This window comes from Antennarius striatus, chromosome 10 (genome assembly GCF_040054535.1).
Source record: "Antennarius striatus isolate MH-2024 chromosome 10, ASM4005453v1, whole genome shotgun sequence".
Lineage (NCBI taxonomy): Eukaryota > Metazoa > Chordata > Actinopteri > Lophiiformes > Antennariidae > Antennarius > Antennarius striatus.
The window spans coordinates 21,441,324-21,457,080 of record NC_090785.1 but is presented as its reverse complement, the minus strand read 5'-3'; the positions used below and the strand labels follow the sequence as shown (position 1 = coordinate 21,457,080).

At 49.0% G+C, this 15,757-nt stretch overlaps 2 protein-coding genes across 2 annotated transcripts; one reads left to right on the top strand and one right to left on the bottom strand.

Moving 5' to 3' along the window:
* Window positions 1–863: 863 nt before the first annotated feature.
* ndufc1 (NADH:ubiquinone oxidoreductase subunit C1) lies at window positions 864–4,386 on the bottom strand. The gene is made up of 4 exons (XM_068326129.1): window positions 4,284–4,386; window positions 3,293–3,396; window positions 1,118–1,187; window positions 864–963 (listed from the first exon to the last, which is right to left on the bottom strand). Coding segments are annotated over exons 1-4 (222 nt in total). The 5' UTR covers window positions 4,330–4,386; the 3' UTR covers window positions 864–961.
* Window positions 4,387–6,903: 2,517 nt separating this feature from the next.
* naa15a (N-alpha-acetyltransferase 15, NatA auxiliary subunit a) lies at window positions 6,904–15,743 on the top strand. Its single transcript, XM_068324885.1, has 20 exons — window positions 6,904–7,099; window positions 9,004–9,088; window positions 10,277–10,381; window positions 10,632–10,789; window positions 10,876–11,010; window positions 11,123–11,276; window positions 11,711–11,830; window positions 11,952–12,047; window positions 12,453–12,559; window positions 12,640–12,712; window positions 12,783–12,952; window positions 13,050–13,202; window positions 13,387–13,515; window positions 13,601–13,814; window positions 14,169–14,362; window positions 14,432–14,540; window positions 14,623–14,721; window positions 14,967–15,110; window positions 15,190–15,287; window positions 15,422–15,743. Exons 1-20 carry the CDS (start codon window positions 7,046–7,048, stop codon window positions 15,629–15,631), a joined length of 2,607 nt encoding a protein of 868 aa, XP_068180986.1. The 5' UTR covers window positions 6,904–7,045; the 3' UTR covers window positions 15,632–15,743.
* Window positions 15,744–15,757: the final 14 nt, after the last annotated feature.

Here is a 15,757-nt window from a genome sequence, read left to right as displayed (position 1 = left end):
TAAAACCGATTCTTTCGAGGCAACACTTTGAAACAGTCATCCACGCCTTTGTCACCACTAGGCTGGACTATTGCAATTCTCTTTATGTGGGGGTCAGTACTTCTTCCCTCTCCCGTCTCCAGATGGTCCAAAACGCTGCTGCACGTCTGTTGACCAGCACCCGTAAACATGAGCACATTACCCCCATTTTAGCCTCACTCCACTGGCTGCCCATACATTTTAGAATCCATTTGAAATTCTTTTATTTACTTTTAAATCCCTGAATGCCCTTGCCCCGCCTTACCTCTCTGAGCTTCTACACCCCTATGTACCTGCTCGCTCTCTCAGGTCAGCTGATCAGCTGCTCCTGAATGTGCCTAAAACCAAACAGAAGCTCAGAGCGGACTGTGCCTTTGCTGTTGTGGCACCCAAATTGTGGAATGATCTGCCTCAGCAAATCAGACAGGCCTCTTCTCTGTCTGTTTTTAAATCTCGTGTGAAGACCTACCTCTTCTCCTTGGCTTTTAACATCTAGATAGACACCAGATTTTATTTTGTCTTATCTTTTTTATCTTACTTTTTATTGCTCTGATTACTTGCTTTATCCATATTTTATTTTTTGTGTTTTTAGTTGATTAACTTTACTTATAATATTTGAGCCATTTTGTCTTTTATCTATAATGTTTGTTCTTTTTTATTCATTCGCCTGTACAGCACTTTGGTCGACTGCGGTTGTGGTAAAGTGCTCAACAAATAAAGTTTGGATTGGATTGGACAAACAAACTTCTCTGCAGTCTGACCTCAGCTCACACCCAACCTCGTGACGCCGTCCCACCTGCACCCAGACAACGCCGAGTTCCTTTTTTAGAAGTGATCCATGAACAAAAGGTGACGACAGGCGTGTGTTTCACAGGAGAGACTTTATTAAACACAGTTCAGACAGAAGAACCCAGTGCTGGGGGGCCCTTTAAGAACCACCGCCTCCTGTAAACAGAAGCACAGGGTGAAGGTTCACTCGTTCATCGTTAGGATTTCATGTCCTCACACTGAATATGAGAATGACGCTGCATCGGGTTATAGAATGAAGACACTTAGATGTAACAGAGCTTTAAATCTGTTGTCGTGACGACATACTCACATGTGGAGGACGGCTCCAGACCATTCTTCACTCTGTACTCATGGACATCAGCGCTGTGCTGTTTGAAGAGCTGCAGGCAGGAGACAAAAACAAGAGTGGTTTAAAGAACATTCTTCTCTCAGCTACATCCCATAGTGTCACATTCTTCACTACAGACCAGCCTGATCCCTGACAGTGTTTGTCTGTGAGCTCATACAAACTGATCTGAGACTTTATTAGAGCTGATTATTGTCACGAACATTAACGTTATAGAATTCTCTTTCTTCTCAAAGGAATCCTGCTCACTGCCGCCACCTGCTGGCTGGAAGAACAGCGACACCCTAACCCTGTTCTGACCCTGTTTTGACCCTGTTCTGACCCTGTTCTGACCCGGGGCTGTCCTCAGGCTGGGCTCGAGCGACATGAAGACAAGAACGAAGGCGGACGAGACTCATCTGTCCTGCTTCTCCTGACTCAACAACTGATTTGCTGGGGGGCGTGCAGAGACTTCTCGGTACGTTAGAGTAGATGTGTGCGGCAGGTTGGTGTGTGACCGGACTTCAGTCTCCAGTCAAATGACTTCTGAGGCACATGTGTCAAACTCAAGGCCCAGGGGCCAAATGTGGCCCTCCACATCATTTTATGTGGCCCGCGAGAGCATACAAGGTCAGAGTGTCTAAAAATAAAGAGATCCAAAGTGTGCTTTTGGCAGAACTACATTTCCCACAATGCAGTAGTTAAGACTATTTTAACTTTGACAACGACAAACGTTCTGAACAAAGTTAATTTCCTAACTTGTGTTCGATGTTTGTTTTTTTAATTCTCCTGGATAGTTTGATCCTTGATTGATGGAGTTCTGTGGGTTTAATAACCTGACAAATTAAAAGGATTTATGTTAGAACAGAGAAACAAACATTTTGTTCTGTGTAACTGTAATGTTTGGAACTTGAAAATGAATAAATTCAGAATTATTTAACATTAAGGAGTAGTTACATTTATGTTATATTACATTGAGTTACTTTTAGTAATACAGTGGTACCTCTACTTACGAAAATTAATTGGTTCAGGAAGAAATTTCGTAAGTAGAAAATTTTGTAAGTAGAGACGCGTTTTCCATGCAAATGCCCTAATCCGTTCCAAGCCCCCCAAAATTCAGACATAAATTTTTTATGAAGCATAAAAATGCATCAAAACATGTAACAAATACATGTTACAATTAGATTATTACACAATAAATGAGAGTTGTGCATAACGTAAAAAACAAAGAATAAAGAATAATAATGACGGTCATTTATCTTTTAACTGCTGTCCTCATTGTTTTTTGCCCTCTTTGGTTCATGCCCTCTTGCCCCACCATGAACAACAGAGTGAATTCCAGTCCTCCTTCTGAACTTCTCCAACCACCCACGCGACGCCTTAAACTCCTTAAACTTCCTTTTGTTTTAATAACGTGGTGATTGTAGATGCATTACGGCCATATTCTTTGGTGAGATCAACCAAATGCATCCCTTTTTCAGGCTTTTCTATGATGTCTTGCTTTGTTTGTACGGACAAAAAACTCTTTTCTTCGTCTTTTCTTTTCCTCTTTTCTCCGTCACTTTCTTGGGGTCCATAGTGAATACTCTAAAAGTTAATATATTTACGTAAAACTATCAGAACACCTCATGGGTCGAGGGCCGAATGACGAGGATGCTGCAGAGACACCTATCTAGCTCCACACAGAGGTCCGTCTGAGCCAATGGGATGGCAGGAAATTACTAGGTAATAGCCAACGGCAGAGCAGCTCTAAGAATGTTGCGTTCAGGAACCTGTGGGAGCTGCGATTATCAGCCCATACTGTATTCTTACCTTTTGTAACTCGGAATTTCTTTTGTAACTAGAGGCAATATTTTCCTGTCGAGGCGTTTTGTAAGTAGAAAATTTTATAAGTAGAGGTACCACTGTATTTAACATTAAGCAGTAGTTACAGTTATGTTGCATTACATTGAGTTACATTTAGTAGTACATTAGTACATTTATTAGTTACATCTGGCCCTTTGAGGACAGCCGTTATGCTGATGTGGCCCTTTGTCAAAATGAGTTTGACACCCCTGTTCCAAAGGAACCTTGAGAGAGTCAATCACAACAATCCGACTACAAACGAACACATGCTGAAATGACACGTTATCTCCACGTTTCATGTTTATTGTAACTTACCAGGGCCCAAAGGAAGACAGTTGTTCCAAAGGAGAGCCCCACTCGCAGCCATTTGGGGTTTCCAATGTCAGACTTGGAGCTTGTGAAAAAAGACCTGGATCCAGCTGGAGAAAGAACAAACAGCGTCAGCAGGGAGCTCCTGAAACATCCTCTGAGAACCATGTGAGGAACACTGACATGAAGAACTTTATGATGTTAGAAAGACATTTAGATGTTTGAGAGTTTAATCTACCGACACCTATCCACTACCAGTTCACACTCCAAATGTTTTTGCCCGACATGGGTCTCGAACCACCGACCCTCCGGTTCCCAACCAGGACTTATGGACTGAGCTACTGAACACAACTAAACACAAACGTTTTGTGAACCCATCGAATATCAGGTTCCAGATGTTTGACAAAGATCAAAAACACAGAGGTAACAATAAAGTAACACAGCTGTAGATTTAAGTATGAACTCACAACATTACATGATGCTAGCAGTAGATTTATTATTCCTACAGCTGTAAACAACATTCAAACATTTGACAGTATTACACCCACACCAAGGACAAAACTGATCAAAAAGTGCTGATGAGCTGAAGTTATATTTAGCAACACAAAAAACAACATAAAACAATCCCACTCATTCATTAAATACATTATTATATCTACTTTCGTTTTAATCCGATTATTTTTAAATATTCTGCAAAAACACAGAGGTAAGAATAAAATTGATGAATCCCACAGGTTCTCCTGTCAGGTTACACATTCCGACCACCTTCAGTGAAAAAATAAAGATAGTGGTGAGAATAAGATCACACTAATTAAAAAGAAGAATATTTCTTAACATCTATGAAAATAAACAAGAAAACATTAGCCTTAGCAGTGCTAAAGTGATGCTAAGCTAAGGTCAGGCTACAGAACACACACACACACACAGACACACACACGGAGCTCAAGCTGTGAGTATCAAGAATACACAAATAAGTTGTCATTCGATCCCGTCTCACCTTTATTAAAGGAAACATATCGTGATAATGACCGGCTGAACGTCATTTTGCTAAAACCCTGCTTCCTTCTTCTTCTTCTTCTTCGGTTTCTTTATCTTCTTCTGTGGTTTTTTTTTACGGTTAGCAGACAACTTACGGGCGCATTGTCGCCACCTGCTGTTCGGAACGTGGTTCTACATGAATCTCCACAGCTATAACCCTCGAAAAATACGTGACAAAATACGTGACAAAATACGTGTCCCACGTGCAGCGAGATCAGTTGTTAGAGAAATATTTTTTCACGTTTTCACATTCATTTTCTTCCACCATAATTTCCTGTCTTACGTCTCATTGTATGTTCTTGAAAAAAAAAATCGCAAATTGCCCCGGGATCCATAAAGCATTTATTTACCTATCTATCTTGGTTATTGTCAAAGTACTACTTGAGTCTGCATCTATTATAAACTTTTTAAACATTTACCCCCCACCCCCACCCCTAAATATTGCCCCTCCCCCACCATAACACTCAGTAGAATATCTGTTCGATTAACTTTAATATCTGATATTAAAGTTTAGTTTGATTTAATATGATAAACTGACCTCCATGGCTGTGGACCCCTACCTCGTAAACTGGATTACGGACTACCTAACGGACAGACCCCAGTACGTCCGTATGGGGGACTGTTTGTCTTCTATGGTGACCAGCAGCACGGGGGCGCCACAGGGGAGCATTCTATCCCCCATTCTCTTCACCCTCTACACATCAGACTTCAAGCACAACTCGGATACATGCCCCATACAGAAGTACTCCGATGACACCGCGATAGTGGCATGTATCCGGGAGGGTGATGAGGGGGGGTACAGGGCATTGGTGGCTGACTTCGTGGAGTGGTGCCAACAGAACCAGCTCCAGCTCAACGTCTCCAAGACAAAGGAGATGGTTCTGGATTTCCGGCGGGCACCTTCCTCTCTACAGCCGGTGATCATCAAAGGCAGTGAGGTGGAGGTGGTAGAAAACTATCAGTACCTGGGACTGCAGCTAGACAGCAGACTGGACTGGTCACTCAACTCCAACTGTGTGTACAAGAAGGGGCAGAGCAGGATGTACTTCCTAAGGAGGCTGGCCTCCTTCAACATCTGTCCTAAGCTCCTTTTCATGTTCTATCAGTCCGTAGTCTCCAGTGTGCTGTCATACGCCATTGTGTGTTGGGGTGGGGGGGCCAGGAAAAGAGATATGGACCGTCTGAACAGACTCATCCGCAGAGCGGGCTCAGTGGTCGGGCTGAGCCTGGACTCTGTGGATATGCTTCTGGAGAGCAGGACCATGTCTAAAATTAAGGCCATCATGAACAACACCAGGCACCCCCTACACACCACCTTCTCCCAGCAGAGGAGCACCTTCAGCGGCAGACTGCTGTCACACAGCGCCTCCACAGAGAGGCTGAGGTCCTCCTTCGTGCCCCGTGCCATCAGGGGGTACAATGACAATGACTCTCTCAGGAGCGGGGGGGAGGTGGCGAGGTCAGCACGGGGTTGAATATGGATTTAATTTAATTTAATTTAAATTTAATTTTATACTGTTGTATATATATATATATATATATATATATATATATATATAATTTATTCATTTATTTTTTATACTGTTTTATATTTTAATTCAATTTTATACTGTTTAGATTTTATTTTATACTGTTTATATTTTAATACTGTAATATTTTTAAATTTTATACTGTTTATATTTTAGTTATAGTTTAGTATATAAGTCCTGCTAGTGCTGCATGTGCCTGTCTGTTAGTGTAATGTATGTCTTGTGGTATGTCCTGTGATGTCAATGTTTCCTTTTCTCCTGGTGTTTATCCAGTATTATTTGTTATGTAATGCCTGAGCAGTGGATATATGCAATTTCCTCCGGGATTAATAAAGTATCTATCTATCTATCTATCTATCTATCTATCTATCTATCTATCTATCTATCTATCTATCTATCTATCTATCTATCTATCTATCTATCTATCAAGAGTTCTGATAAGTGATTTCAAACACATTCAGGGCCAAATAAAACAAACATAAGACTGTTTGTGCTACGGGTTATAAAGGTCAACAAATAGCAAAATAATAATTACATAATTAATTAAATGTGATGACAAACACGACACCTTGGGTTCTCTTGAACGTTGGAGCGATTTATCGATGACTCTGTGATCATCTGATCACGTCTGCTGTGAAACGGAATCTGTGTTCAGAGCGAGAGAAGTAAGAAGGAAGGAGCAGTGAGGATTTACATTCAGGCACACGGGAGAAAGTGGTTCTTTATTGAATATAACAGCTAAATCTGACCTGTCTGTGCACAAACTACAGAAATGTTATTTTTCACTGTCAGAAATGAGGCACAAAGAACACATCTGGCGCAAGAAACCTTATATATTAAATTTATCACACGTTAAACAATTCTGTCAGAAGGTCTTCTCACACTACAGGAAAGCATTATTAATTGTACCAATTTATAACATAAAAATAAATGAATGTCCTCTTTGGAGCGGCAGCTCTACAGGTATCGATCAGTCCGCTGACAGACCGGCGGCTCCAGGTCGACCCCGGCCCGCACGCAGACGCGGAGCTCCGTGACCCGGAAGAGATGCTCGGCGGCCATTTTGCTCGGAAGGGGGCCTCGGCTTCAACACGTGAGAGAGGAGCCCGAACACAGCGAACCGGTCCAGAACCGCGGCCTCCAGCGGGACGCCCTTCATGTGTGCACCGACCGGCGCCAAGGAAGCAGCAGCATGCCGACCGTCACCCTCCCGCCGAAGGAGAACGCGCTCTTCAAGAGGATACTGGTAGGCTAGCGCCGCTAGCAGCAGGCTAGCCGTTAGCAGCAGGCTAGCGCCTTTAGCGAGCTAGCGCCATTAGCAGCAGGATAGCGCGTTAGCAGGCTAGCTAAGGCTAGTTTACCCAGTAGCCACTAGTTAGCTAGGCTAGGCTAACTGCTAGCACGTCACCCGAAATCTGCGCTTCACCGAACAGAAGTGTGTGTGTGTGTGTGTGTGTGCGTGTGCGTGTGCGTGTGTGTGCGTGTGCGTGTGTGTTTAGGCCTGTAACACAACTAGAATGTAGCCATGACAGAGCTGTTCACACAACTCAGTTAGCTGCCCGCTCCAAAGTGTGTGTGTTTGTGTGTGCGTGTGTGTATCTGTGTGTTATCACAGTTGCATGTGTGTGCGTCTGCTGTGTGTGTGTGTGTGTGTGTTTGTGTATACTCACTATGTGTATGTGTGTGTGTCTGCTGTGTGTGACTCTAGTCGTAAGTCCAGCACACACCAGGGACTTGAACTGACAACCTACTCCAAACAGCATGGATGTAAATCGGTGGGGTCAACAAGGGGTTAAAGCTGAGTGTGTCCAGAGTGTGTGTCCTCTTCAGAGTGTGTGTCCTCTCCAGAGTGTGTGACGCCTCCAGGGTGTGTGTCCTCTCCAGGGTGTGTGTCCTCTCCAGGGTGTGTGTCCTCTCCAGGGTGTGTGTCCTCTCCAGAGTGTGTGACGCCTCCAGGGTGTGTGACGCCTCCAGGGTGTGTGTCCTCTCCAGAGTGTGTGTCCTCTCCAGGGTGTGTGTCCTCTCCAGGGTGTGTGTCCTCTCCAGAGTGTGTGACGCCTCCAGGGTGTGTGTCCTCTCCAGGGTGTGTGACGCCTCCAGGGTGTGTGTCCTCTCCAGAGTGTGTGTCCTCTCCAGAGTGTGTGTCCTCTCCAGAGTGTGTGTCCTCTCCAGAGTGTGTGTCCTCTCCAGAGTGTGTGACGCCTCCAGGGTGTGTGTCCTCTCCAGAGTGTGTGTCCTCTCCAGAGTGTGTGTCCTCTCCAGAGTGTGTGTCGTCTCCAGAGTGTGTGACGGCTCCAGAACAAACCTGATCGTTCATATTGATGATGATGAAGGGAGGAGAGTCGTCCCTTCGGTCACACACTTGATCTACGCTCACTAGAATCAGACGCGTTATGATTGGTCAGAACAGCGAGCTGGTCTCCTGGGGTCTGAGATCAAACACACTCCTGAACCTGTGTGTGTGTGTGTGTGTGTGTGTGTGTGTGTGTGTGTGTGTGTGTGTGTGTGTGTGTGTGTGTGTGTGTGTTGGACCAGCAGCAGTGTGTGTCGACCTGACCCGTGTCACAGTGAACATGTGTGCTCCGTGGTGGTGAAAGGTGTCACATCCATGCTGTTAGAATCAGAGCACATGTCAATGAGGAGGCGTGTGATGCGTTCAAGTGCTGTTGGAAGAGTTGAGGTGATCCGAGGCGTTCCCAGGCCAGCCCAGAGACATATCTATCTGGGGTGTCCTAGGTGTTCCCCGAGGTCTCCCCCCGGTAGGACAGGTCCTGAACACCTCCTGGGAAATATTATGGTTCATTGGCTGGTCCCAGATTGACTGTGTGAGTGTGTGTGTGTGTGTGTGTGTGTGTGTGTGTGTGTGTGTGTGTGTGTGTGTGTGTGTGTGTGTGTGTGTGTGTGTGTGTGTGTGTGTGTGTGTGTGTGTGTGTGTGTGTGTGTGTGTGTGTGTGTGTGTGTGTGTGTGTGTGTGTGTGTGTGTGTGTGTGTGTGGGTGGCTTCCTGGTGCACTTTGACTTCCTGGACCGTCTGTGTGGCTGAGGAGGTGTTTGGACCTCCTGCTGCCTTGAAGGACTGTTGGAACACCTTCAGCTCTCTGGTGCCGGAGCTTCTGGCCTGATGGACTCTCTGCTCTGTCTTCTGTTGCAGCGTTGTTACGAACACAAGCAGTACAGGAACGGCCTGAAGTTCTGCAAACAGATCCTGGGCAACTCCAAGTTTGCTGAACATGGAGGTAAGACCAGGAGCTTCAACACACTGATGGATTGTAATTGTCAGCGTTCGTTCGTTCGTCCACCAAATATCTTTAGATAGAAATATGAAACAAAACACACATTACTCGGGCAGCAAAGGGGATGAAATTGAGATGATGATCTTGACCTCGATAAAACTAGGTCAAACGCTGGCAGTACGGGGACACGCTGCACTAAAAATGACTGGCAGCCAATGGGTTAATGTCTAAATCAAAGTTGTTGTTTTTTTAGATTGACAGACTGTAGTGTTTACCTGTTAGGAACATGGTTTTAAAGATGGACCGGACCCCCAGACCTTCAGCGGTCACACTAGTTCACTCCAACGGACCAATGAGTTATTTCCACTCCACAGCATTCAGAGAGTTTGTCTGGAGTCCACACAGACGTGTTAGATGGTCAGACGTGTTAGATGGTCAGACGTGTTAGATGGTCAGAGGTGTTCCCTGAACGTCTCTGCTCCACCAGCGAGAACGAGATCCGGTCTCAATGACGTCGTATCCATCCGCCAGCCGTGTCACCTGGTTCATCTGTGTTAAAGCTTCTAGAGTCGGTGTGTTGTTACACAGCGCCGTGACATTTCCTCATCTAGATTGACTTTGTTCGTTCACACTAAACAACACTCCTCACAAGGGGAGCTTGAGGTTAAACAGTCCACCCTCACTGGGTTTACTCTGAGCAGGGCGCCGGATGACCCCTGAAAACACTGAATGGAGCCAGTGTGAATTCTTTTACTCCAAACGGTCACAGTTGAGCTGGGCAGGGAATTTGAGCCGTAGAAAAGTACACAAGGAATAAAAAGAGTTGACTTTCTTTAAATTGTTCCGGTTTTCACACCTGTGGAATTGTGGGTAATCTCTACAGGAATCAGACATGATGTCTAGAAACAACGATTATCATCACGGTTAGTTTGTGTCATCACATGATGCTTTACCCACAGCGTGTTCTCCTGTGCCAGGAGGTGTGATTGTTCTGTGGCTTTGGGTTTGATGTCATGTGATCTGAGGTCTCGCTCCTCATTGGCTAACAGCTTCAGCTCCTCTGAGCTCTCAGACAAACTTCATGTTGAAACTGAACCGTTGTCAGTCACACTGGGTCGATCAGTGTTATTTTTAACAGTCTCTCTCTCTAACCCCCCACCCCCTGACCCCCCCCACCCCACCGGGCTTTAGAGACACTGGCCATGAAGGGTTTAACCCTCAACTGTCTGGGTAAAAAGGAGGAGGCCTACGAGCTGGTGAGACGAGGCCTACGCAACGACCTGAAGAGTCACGTCTGTATCCTTCCCCCAGGCCTTCAGGGCAAACCCAGTCCACCCAGTCCACCTCCGACTGGGTGGACTGGGTTTGTTGTTAGTCGTGATAGGTTAACCCCCCCGGGGGGACAGTTATAGGACTTTGTTTTTCTGCTGTGCAGCTTTTGTCAGCGTGTAGCGTGTAGCGTTGTCCATGAATCCCTGCTGGCTGTTCTTTTGTCGGTTCACACCTACACACGTCTGGGTAGTTTCCTGAACCCCCCCCATCCCAGGCTGGCATGTGTACGGCCTGCTGCAGCGCTCGGACAAAAAGTACGACGAAGCCATCAAGTGTTACCGCAACGCTCTGAAGTGGGACAAGGACAACCTCCAGATCCTGAGGGACCTGTCGCTGCTGCAGATCCAGATGAGGGACCTGGAGGGGTACCGGGTGAGGACCCCCCTCGTGTGAACGGGAAGCCTTCAGGTCACCGGTCCTGATGTGAGACTCATGACTCATTGACTGGCTGTGTTCAGGAGACGCGGTACCAGCTGCTGCAGCTGCGCCCGGCCCAGCGGGCCTCCTGGATCGGGTACGCCGTGGCCTACCACCTCCTGGAGGACTTTGAGATGGCCGCCAAGATCGTGGAGGAGTTTCGTAAAACTCAACAGGTAGACGGACACTGTAGGCTGCAGGTGTGTGAGTCTGTGTGTGTGTGTGTGCCACACACACACCTACACACGGCTGTTCGTGGACCTGTAGTCTCCTCTCTCTGCCCCGCAGACGTCTCCTGATAAGGTGGACTACGAGTACAGCGAGCTGCTGCTGTACCAGAACCAGGTTCTGAGGGAGGCGGGTCTGCACAAGGAGGCTCTGGACCACCTCAACACCTACGAGAAGCAGATCTGTGACAAGATGGCAGTGGAGGAGACCAGAGGTGGGTTTGTTTCGGGCACAGGGGCTCCTCAGGGGGTTCTTTGGGGTTCTCTGCCCCCCCCCCCAGTGCTCTGAAGGAAGGACAGATGTCTTGTTGATTTGTCGCTGTCAGGCCCAGCGACCAGCCGTCACACCGGACCGGGACCCGTCCAGCTGGGACGACCCGCCCCGGCTTCCGTTTTGTTTGTCAAGTTAGAAAAAGGCATGCTGGGAAAGGGGCTCGCTCGTGTCTCTGTGGTGTGTTCTCTGTCTGAAGGAGCTAAAGCCAGGCTTTAGTCTGAGGAGCTGCACCGTGGGTAGGCTGGGGCAATGAGGGCAAAGAAGAGAAGAATGTTAGTATGAACTGTCACACTGTGTGTGTGTGTGTGTGTGTGTGTGTGTGTGTGTGTGTGTGTGTGTGTGTGTGTGTGTGTGTGCGTGCGCACTCACGAGCAGGAGAGCTACTGCTGCAGCTAGAGAGGCCTGAGGAGGCGCTGGAGGTCTACAGGAGGCTCCAGGCGAGGAACCCAGAGAACTGGTCGTACTACAAGGGCCTGGAGGAGGCCCTGAAGCCAGGTGAGCGTCTCTTCCCCACGTTGGGATGCAGACATTAGATCCCCCCCCACACACACACACACACTGAAGATCACAGGACAGCTGGACTGTCTTTCTCCTCACAGTGTTTGTGTTCTACCAGGAAGTACAGAGGAGCGGCAGAAGATTTACGAGGACTCCCGGTTGAAGTTTCCCAGAGGCCTGGTTCCACGGAGACTTCCTCTGAACTTCCTCACAGGTAAACACACTCGTCTGGACGGGCGGGGGGGTGAAGCGTGATGATGATGATGTTCCCCCGCATGAGGAACATCCACAGGTGAAAGCCGTGACCTCATGACCAGCGTGTCAGCTTGGGTTCTGATTCTCCCTCCAGACTCTGGGACCTGGATTTCCAAGTGAAATGTGTTATATTTATGGAGTTCTGAGCGTTACTATCATAATAAAAATAATCATCAGGGAACATTTTGGTTTAGACGTGTCATGAGGCTGCAGTGTTCCACTTTATAAAACAATGGACACAAACTATTGAACTTTCTACGATATCCTGTTTTTTTTTGGGACGTACCAGAAGCAACCACTAGGTGTCACCCTCCACAGGACCTAAATAGAGAATACATTTAATGTTTGACCATGTTCTGACCAGGGGAGAAGTTTCGTGAATGTCTGGACGGCTACCTGAGGATGAACTTCAGTAAAGGCTGTCCGCCTGTCTTCACCACGCTCAAGTCCCTCTACACCGACAAGGAGAAGGTAAGCAGGGTGGGGTGGGGGGCAGCAGGGGGGTCCACAGTGAACTGTGTGTGGAGTAACGCTCGACTCTCTCCTCTCAGGTTACGATCATTGAAGATTTAGTCGTCGGTTATGAATCGTGTCTAAAAAGCTGTCGAATGTTCAGTGAAAACGGTGAGTAATGTTGGCTGGAATCCAGTCTGGGGGGGCGTGGACCCACGCTCACTGTGCTACATCTGTCCAGACGATGGGAAGGAGGAGCCCCCCACCACTCTGCTGTGGGTGCAGTATTTCCTGGCTCAGCACTTTGACTTCATCGACCAGCCGGGCGTCGCCCTGGAGTACATCAACACCGCCATCGACAGCACGCCCACGCTCATCGAGCTCTTCGCCATCAAGGCCAAGATCTACAAGGTGTGTGTGTGTGTGGGGGGGGGGGGGGCAGGAGCCAGCACCTGTGGGGGGGCAGGGTGAGGACGAGCGCTGACCTGTCCCTCCTTTCTGTCTGCAGCACGCCGGAAACATTAAGGAGGCGGCGCGGTGGATGGACGAGGCACAGGCGCTGGACACCGCCGACCGCTTCATCAACTCCAAGTGCGCCAAGTACATGCTGAAGGCCGGACTGGTGAAGGAGGCGGAGGAGATGTGCTCCAAGTTCACCCGGGTGAGAGTGGGACGTGTGGGGGGGGGTCGTCAGGTTCTCAAAGGTATTCAGGGATGTCTCCAGGGGTCAGGGTTCTGAGCGGCGTCATTAATAACATTTTATCTGTGTTTCCTTCTTCCTGTTGCTTCTTGTTGACGCCAACGTGGAAACATCCCATAATAACAGTCAGTGTGTGTGTGTGCAGGAGGGGACGTCTGCTGTGGAGAACCTGAACGAGATGCAGTGCATGTGGTTCCAGACGGAGTGTGCCTTAGCCTACAAGGACATGAACAGGTTTGGAGACGCGCTGAAGAAGTGCCACGAGATCGAGAGGGTGAGCTTCAGCACACACACACACACACACACACACACACACACGTGTTGTTGCTGGTTGATTTCATCCGACTCCTCTCCGTCAGCATTTTGTGGAGATCACAGACGACCAGTTCGACTTCCACACCTACTGCATGAGGAAGATGACGCTGCGCTCCTACGTGGACCTGCTGAAGCTGGAGGACGTCCTGCGGCAGCACCCCTTCTACATCAAAGCCGCCCGCACCGCCATCCACATCTACCTGGCGCTGCACGACAAGCCCCTGACCGACGACAACAAGGAGAGCCAGGCAGACACCGGTCAGTTGTTGGTGATGGGGGGTAGACACGCGACGCGTACCGATGTTCTGCCTTTAGGGCGCTTCGACTGCTAAAGCACCGATGGCGGTCGTTGTTAACCCGGGCCTCGGCCGAAGTCATAGGTTTGATTCACATCTTTGATTTGGCAAAAGTTTTACGCTGGATGCCCTTCCTGATGCAACCCTCTGTATTTGTCCGGGCTTGGGACCGACACCATAAGACACGGTCTTGTGTCCTCCTGCGGCTGCTTTCGACTGCTAAAGGATGGATTCTATTGGCTGAAGTTAGACTACTTCCTGTCTGCTGCCAGTGACGAGTCGTCCCAGTCAGACGCCACTTCCTGTGTGTCTGCAGAGAACCTGACGGACAAGGAGCTGAAGAAGCTGCGTAACAAACAGCGGCGAGCGCAGAAGAAGGCTCAGCTGGAGGAGGAGAAGAAGAACGCCGAGAAGGAGAAGCAGCTGAAGAACCAGAAGAAGAAGAAGGAGGACGACGACGAGGAGATCGGGGGGCCCAAAGAGGAGCTGATCCCAGACAAGCTGATCAAGGTGGGCCCCTGTTCCCGGCCCCAGAACACCCCCCCCCTCCCTTACTGATCATGTGACTTCTCCCACCAGCCTGACAGCCCCCTGGAGGAGGCCGTCAAGTTCCTGATCCCTCTGAAGAACCTGGTACGCAACAAGATAGAGACCCACCTGCTGGCCTTCGAGATCTACTTCAGGAAAGGTGAGTAGGATAGCGCCCCCTGCTGCTGAACCACGTTCACCCCCACCACCCCCCCACCCATCTGACTGTGTTCCTCCCCCAGAGAAGTACCTGCTGATGCTGCAGTCCATCAAGAGGGCCGTCGCCATCGAGCCGTCCAACCCGTGGCTGCACCAGTGTCTGGTGCGCTTCTTCAAGGGGGGTGAGTGTGTGCGCATCGCCGACCGCGGGGGGGGGGGGGGGGCTGTATTAATGTTGAACTGCACCCCCTCTGACCTGTAGCTGCTTTAAATGTACATCAGGTCACCATGGAAACGCAGAGTGACAAGATCTGATTGGATTAACACTCATCATTTCAGTACTCTAAGACTGTGCGTGTGTGTGCGTGTGTGTGTGTGTGTGTGTGTGTGTGTGTGTGTGTGTGTGTGTGTGTGTGTGTGTGTCCAGTGAGGGACAGCGCTGACCTGCCAGGGGCGGTGAGGACGGTGCTGAAGCAGGAGATCTCCAGGCTGTTTGGGGAGAGTAACCCCCAGAGCTTCAACAAGAACTACCTGAGCCGACACTCCAACTCCATCCCCCACCGAGTGGCTGGTGCGCAGCACACACACCATCACACACACACACACACACACACACACAACAAACATGCTCTGCGTGTCTCTCCCCCCAGCTGCTAAGATGATGGTCTACCTGGAGTCTTCCTCCGACAAGATGGCCTGTGAGATCGCCACGGCGATGGACGAGTCACTGAGTGGGAGGAGCATCCAGGTGGGGGCGGAACCCGACCAGCAGACCGCGGTCCACAGCATGACAAACATTTAAGTCAACCTTGTGTGTGTGTGTGTGTGTGTGTGTGTGTGTGTGTGTGTGTGTGTGTGTGTGTGTGTGTGTGTGTTTGTCAGATCTGCACTGAGGTGCTGGAGGCCCTGCGCTGCGGCCAGCTGGGGGGCGACCAGCAGAAGGCCGCTGATGCCTACCGAGCCGCCTGCCACAACATCTACCCCTACAGCCTGGCCTTCATGCCCCCTGGTTACCAGGACAACAGCACCACTATCAGCGCCAACGGCGACCTGTCGGCAGGAGAGCACGACGACACGGCGAACGAAATGTGAGCTCTGAGGAGGAGCGAGCGCCGCCAGAAGCCTCCATCGCCCCGACCCCTGACCCCCCCAGGCTACGGCTGCTGCGAGTTGCCCCCCCCCCCCCACAATGCACTGATCTGGATGGACTGATCACAG